We start from the raw sequence: 5797 nt of genomic DNA, 5'->3' as shown, positions 1-5797 counted from the left end.
CTAAATATAATATTTAAAAATATGAATTAATTTCTAAGGCAAGGCTATATGAAGCTAAAAATTGCTTGCAGTGATTAAAACTGCAATGTAAATATGTAGCACATTTTTGCAAAAATATTAACAAGTCGTACATTTGTTTAGTGATATATTATCATCAATTTTTATAATTTTTTAATATTTTCGAAAGACATGGCACTATGTACATGTGTGTAATCAATCTTATTACATTCGAAATATGTTTATTAATAAATTTTAATAATTTTCATTTTCGTTTTCAATCATTATCAGGGCTTCAATTACTAATATTTAAAAAATAAATAGGAACATAATTTAAATTAATCATACTTTCATTTAAAACAATATCATAAACTTTGATCAGAAATGATCAAATTCGCTTTCCAGTAATATGTTTGCACCAGCTTTAAATGAAGTTACACATATATTCTACACTAATAAGATATCAGATTTGTTCCTTTTCTCTAACAGTATTTTTAAAAAGTTCAAGAAATATTAATGTATTAAAAATTGTATACATTCATACATACTGTATCACAAATTTATATTATAGAAACTTTGTTTTCTAATGTCTTTATCAGTTGTGCAAAATTTTTAATTTGTATTCTCTTGCATAAAATCCTTTCAACAGTATTTGTTTAGGAGAGGGTGGGGTATTTTAAGAATTCTTTATTTAGAGTACTATGCAATGGAGAAATGAGGAACTAAGTAAAAAAAGTTTGTAAAAGACTATTTTTATGATTTCATTATCAAATAATTAAAAATAATTCCGTTCAAAAGTTAAGTATATAGTAACAATACTTGTTCATAATCAAAACTTTCTTAGAACATTAATTAAGCTTTGTCAATAGAAATATCCTTTATATCTTCTTTACTGATATTTTGGTTCATTTGATCATTTTCGTATTCTACAAAATCATCAAATAAACTTGGCCATGCTTCTGCATCATCATAGGTGCCAAGATCGTCGCCAATACTTTCAGCAAAATTCAAAAACATATTCCATGTATCTCTAGGTATGCCTCGAACATGATGACATTCAAGAAATTTAAGCCACTTTGATAACAGAGGTGGTTCACGTATTGTAAAAACAAGTTTCCACAAAACAATTGCCATATCAGCTGGTAATATTCTTTGGCCAGAATTAATGTCTAAGCCAAACCGGAATGTAAATCGATAGAGATCTTTGAATAAATCACTGTTTACAGTTAATTCCTGAACAATTTCTGGTAATCTTGTTTGTATACCACGTATACTATCTACTTTCATTGCTTTTAAACCTGTTACAAATTCCTGACGTGTAAATTGGCACATCTGTTCAGCATTTAACTTCCATGCAAGAACAAGTACTTTAAACTCATCTGGTGATAGTTGTAAATCATTACAAAATCTTTCTATACCATCAGCTAAAATTACATCTTCATGTGAATCCTATAAGACAATAAAATATAATTTGATTAATAACTATCTTTAAATAAAAATTATATTTTAAATGTTTTGAATAAACCAATATCATAAATTTAATACTTAAATATACGATTCTTATACAATTCAATGTACAAGTAATAGCAAAGTTATTTAATATTGAATAACTAATAATTAACATAATTAATTATTCACAAAGAGTATAAAAGCTCCTTACCAATAAAAAAGTTTGTTGACATTTTTTTAATAAATTAAATACATGTAATATAATAAAAGAATAGTTTAAAAAGCAATAACTTTAAATTTCACCTTATATTGGTCGAATAAAACATTTAATTTGCTCTCTGATGGTTCCCTTTGTTGCTTTGATTCAATGGTTACACTGAGAACAGATGATGTTCCAGATCTACCCAATGGTGGTAAACGTGCATAAAACCCCCTTGATGAACGTAAATTATTTTGTGCACTTGGCATAGATCCACAATTATCAGATCCTACATTATTGAATGTTGATAATGTGGTTACTGATTTCCTGTTTCCATTTATATGTGTTTCAGGCACTAAGGGCCCAATTTGTTGGCAAGAATTTAAGAACAAACCTCTCAGTTCCATTGTTTCTATAATCATTATAATTATAACAAATATTACTAAATAATAAGTTAAATATATTAACAAAATTTTACTAATTTATATGAAATATATGAAAACACAATTGAAGTAAAACAATTAAAGAGAAAAACATGCATTCCTATGTATATTTGATATGTGTGCATGTGTGTGTGTGTACATAAAATTATAAGTAAAAAATACTAAAAAACTGTGCATTAGTAAACAATAGAAAAAAAAATAATAATGGTTACCGTCTTTATAATCCAATGATGTGGATTGATTGGCAGTGGCTGGTGGAAGAGGCACCTTAAAGCACGAAAAACAGTTTCCCATTGATGCTGTCCGTACTTAATATTAAAGACAATTATTCCATGCATGAGTAGTTCAGTCTTACATTGGCAGTCTTGATCAAAAGCTAAACAATAAGAAATATAACAAAATTATGTAATTAAATTTGCATATAAATAAAATTAAGATATACAAATTTATACATTTTAATATATAAATCACATATAACTAAAAGTTGTCAAATATTGTATGATTAGAAATCATGATACTAATACAATTTTGTTTCCTGCATGGATATATAAAATAATTATGCTACTGAAAACATTAACTTAGTATTTAAAAATATTGCAATGTATTGTGTGAAGTGTATAACTTAACTATAGGAAAGAATATGATGTAAAAAGGTGAACTTTACCTTATTATTAAGGCGGATTTTCGGTCTACCTGGGTCGTAATAACCCCAGTAAAGACCCACCGCAAAATATCTTGCTTTGCCTTCATTCATTAAATTTTCGCGAAGTATTTATTTTTAAATTTGTCGCAATTAAAACTAACAAGACACTTCGGTCCCAGTCCATTTGAACATTTCTTTTACATGACTTCCAAATCGCACTTGAATGTGACTAAACACTACTGTCATTTGTACCGACGTAACCTCACCAAATGATACAACAGCAATATCATTACATTCACGAAATATTCACTTGTAACAATTTATTTCGTATTATACACTAAAAAAAGTCTGTACGAAGAAACATAGAAACAAGATATATTTTTCGTACTTTAATGTATAATAAAAAAAAATCCCTTCACAATGAAGTAACAACGAAGTCCTTTCGTTAAACCAGTATTGATACTTTATAAGAATAACAATCACTAGTAAGAATATACACACCTATATTACAGATAAAATTGCAAATTTATATAAAAGATATAATTATTACTTTGTTCACTAATCTATTCCAAATTTGTGTATAAAATTTTACTATTCTAAAATAGAGTTGAAAAATATAGTTAAATATCTATTGTGACGTCCACACTCCGTGACACATGCGCACTAGCCATGAGGTCCACACTACAATTCTCATGCGAATCCTCCCTACTTAATTGTAGCGCATTTACACATGTACATATTTATAGTGAACTAAATGTAACCATAATCATAATTTTACTTTATATTTAAATATAGTTCGTATTTACTGGAACATAGGATAAGGACCTTAGTATAATGTCAAATTATAATTTGTATGTTAAAGTGACCAACGTTGTGCATGCTCGTGCTGCTACATGCGTAACTCCACGGAAGTACTAAGAAAGCTCAAACGTTATTCTCTTGTTCACCAATTGTCCATCAACTGTTTTTCCGTTATGCAAAATCGTCCGCGTACGTCTTTCGGACATAGCATACAGTCATTTGGTTTCTGACTCTCAGATAATTCGGACGATTCCCATTTCTGTCCAAAATTTTTGGGCTTTATAAGCAATTGTTTAAAGCGCAGAAAACTATTTCCTAAGATTTTCTGTGTTTGAGTTTTTTGGAAATTAATGTCCTACGTAATATGTATTATATCAGGTCCCGCGGAAAGTTCTGTCGTTTTTTTTCCGCTTTGGTATCACGGCCCTGTAAATACTAATAGCGTTGTCATTAAAACATGTGACTGTTATTCCTATGTTCAGGAGTCTTTTGTCATTCAGTTCAGATACAACAAAGCGTACAGTAAACGATTAGTCACGTAGTAAGGAGCGTTTAACTCCTGTTCATAGATAACACTCGTCTGTATACGGTCCAAATTATTCGACAGACAGTCACTGAGTTGAATTAGAAGGTTCTGCCACATTTGCTATATTATCCTGACATTTCACCAACAGATTACCACCTTTTTAAGACAGCAAAGTATCGACAACCGAAGTCCCGATAACAATTATTTGGTATAATTGTTGCTAAGATACTCTTTACTATTTATTGTCCGGCAAAGCAAATTTGAAACTTCTGACCGCCTGACCAAATAAGCGGGAAATAGACGGTTAGGTCATTCTCACTACTCTTCGGTCTTACACTGCTGCCGTTTGAAGGCAAGTTGCAATGTAGGTAAATGGTTTGTACAAATGATTTTCAATTAGCTGTTGATAATGTAGGACGTTGATAAAAGAACAGAAAACTAGATTATTTAATCTTTTTGTCCTCCTACCTGCGTTAACAAGTAAAACAAACATTTAATAATACGGACGTTAATTTCCAAATGACTCATACACAATAAATTGTTATTATAAAGGAAACCTCAGGAAATATATCAATTTGTTTTAAGATTTAGAAAAGTGAAAAGTAAACATTTTTTTGCAGTTCCTGAATAACAAAAATAGTCTGCGTTTTAGAAAATTATTTACGAAACCCAAAAATTTCTGACTGAAAAATAGCATGCCATCGCAACCGGCAGCCACCGTTTCCGCGCCTCGAAAATTGGCACGTGGTTTATTTATTACCGACTATTCACACGGGGCTCGATCTTCACCAATTTTTGATAAAAAAGTAAATACGATAGCCTTATTCTATCGTGATTTGATGACTATTAGCGAAGATGTAAGAGTAAATGCGATAGCCTTATTCTATCACTGTTGGTTGATTAACAGCAAGACGTGACAACTTGTCCTACATCTCCCACTTCTAGACCCTAAAACCCGCTTGAAACCTCAAGATTGTTTTGCCGGACAATATTCTGTCCTAAATTTTATTTGAAATTTCATAGTTACATTTAGTTTTAGTTCCAACCACTACTAATGTTGCAATCTTATTCCTATGCTGAATCGGTAATGGTGGAAGTAACATGAAAATGATAAAAGGCTTGTGAGCCCCCGTGTTATGGGACTAAAAATTCATAGGGTGATATGTCTATTCTGTACTTTGTGGTGATAGGTTTATTCTGTATCTCGTCTGTGGTGATAGGTCTACTCTGCACCCTGTGTGTGCTTTCATTCATACTCAGTATCGGTTTTCAGAGCACGTGGTACTATGTTCCATAACATGATAGGTCTATCCTACATCTCGTCTGGGATTATAGTAATTTATTCGTCATATTTGACAGACACCATTAAGTCATAAGCTTCCACTCTTAAAAAACTATTTCATTGTACTGTATTTAATTTTTATTTTTTTTTTTAATTTTTTATTTAGATCAGTACCCTTCTTTTATAAATGCTTGCAGTATAGCAAGGTCACCTTGAAGTGTGATTCAGTTATTAGCAAAGTATAAAATTTCACTGTATTTTAGTTCCATTATTATTTATTTGTAAACATATATTTTAAAAAGTAAGTATGGGAGGAAAATGGTCTAGTATGGATCCTTCTCAAGTGGAAGTGCCAGAAATAAATGTTTTATTACAAAGAGACCCATATTTAAAATCATATGAAAATGAGATTCGTAAAAGGTAATACCTTTTTTGCATATATAAATATCCATTTTAG

The 5797-nt window shown here is 30.2% G+C and overlaps 2 protein-coding genes across 2 annotated transcripts in view; one reads left to right on the top strand and one right to left on the bottom strand.

Moving 5' to 3' along the window:
* Positions 1-849: 849 nt before the first annotated feature.
* On the bottom strand, positions 850-3070 carry LOC108574642 (DCN1-like protein 3). The gene is made up of 4 exons (XM_017937268.1): positions 2753-3070; positions 2301-2464; positions 1750-2057; positions 850-1446 (listed from the first exon to the last, which is right to left on the bottom strand). Exons 2-4 carry the CDS (start codon positions 2380-2382, stop codon positions 850-852), a joined length of 987 nt encoding a protein of 328 aa, XP_017792757.1. The 5' UTR covers positions 2383-2464; positions 2753-3070.
* Positions 3071-5520: 2450 nt separating this feature from the next.
* LOC108574596 (1,4-alpha-glucan-branching enzyme) overlaps positions 5521-5797 on the top strand; it is a 4861-nt gene continuing 4584 nt past the window's right edge. Inside the window, exon 1 of the mRNA XM_017937214.1 lies at positions 5521-5760. Coding sequence (XP_017792703.1) covers positions 5648-5760 — 113 coding nt within the window. The 5' untranslated portion in view covers positions 5521-5647. The remainder of the gene's footprint in view (positions 5761-5797) is intronic.

The sequence above is a fragment of the Habropoda laboriosa genome, unplaced genomic scaffold (genome assembly GCF_001263275.1).
Source record: "Habropoda laboriosa isolate 0110345459 unplaced genomic scaffold, ASM126327v1 scaffold175, whole genome shotgun sequence".
Taxonomy (NCBI): domain Eukaryota; kingdom Metazoa; phylum Arthropoda; class Insecta; order Hymenoptera; family Apidae; genus Habropoda; species Habropoda laboriosa.
The sequence above is the reverse complement of the archived record's forward strand: the minus strand, read 5'-3'. Positions and strand labels throughout refer to the sequence as shown.

What these genes read in the sequence shown, in the direction of transcription:
- LOC108574642 (XM_017937268.1), bottom strand. Translation starts at nt 2,382, where the DNA reads ATGGGAAACTGTTTTTCGTGCTTTAAGGTGCCTCTTCCACCAGCCACT. An exon ending in ATCATTGGATTATAAAGACG is followed by an intron (nt 2,058 to 2,300) that starts GTAACCATTATT and finishes TAATGATTATAG; the next exon opens with AAACAATGGAACTGAGAGGT. An exon ending in TTTTATTCGACCAATATAAG is followed by an intron (nt 1,447 to 1,749) that starts GTGAAATTTAAA and finishes ATTGTCTTATAG; the next exon opens with GATTCACATGAAGATGTAAT.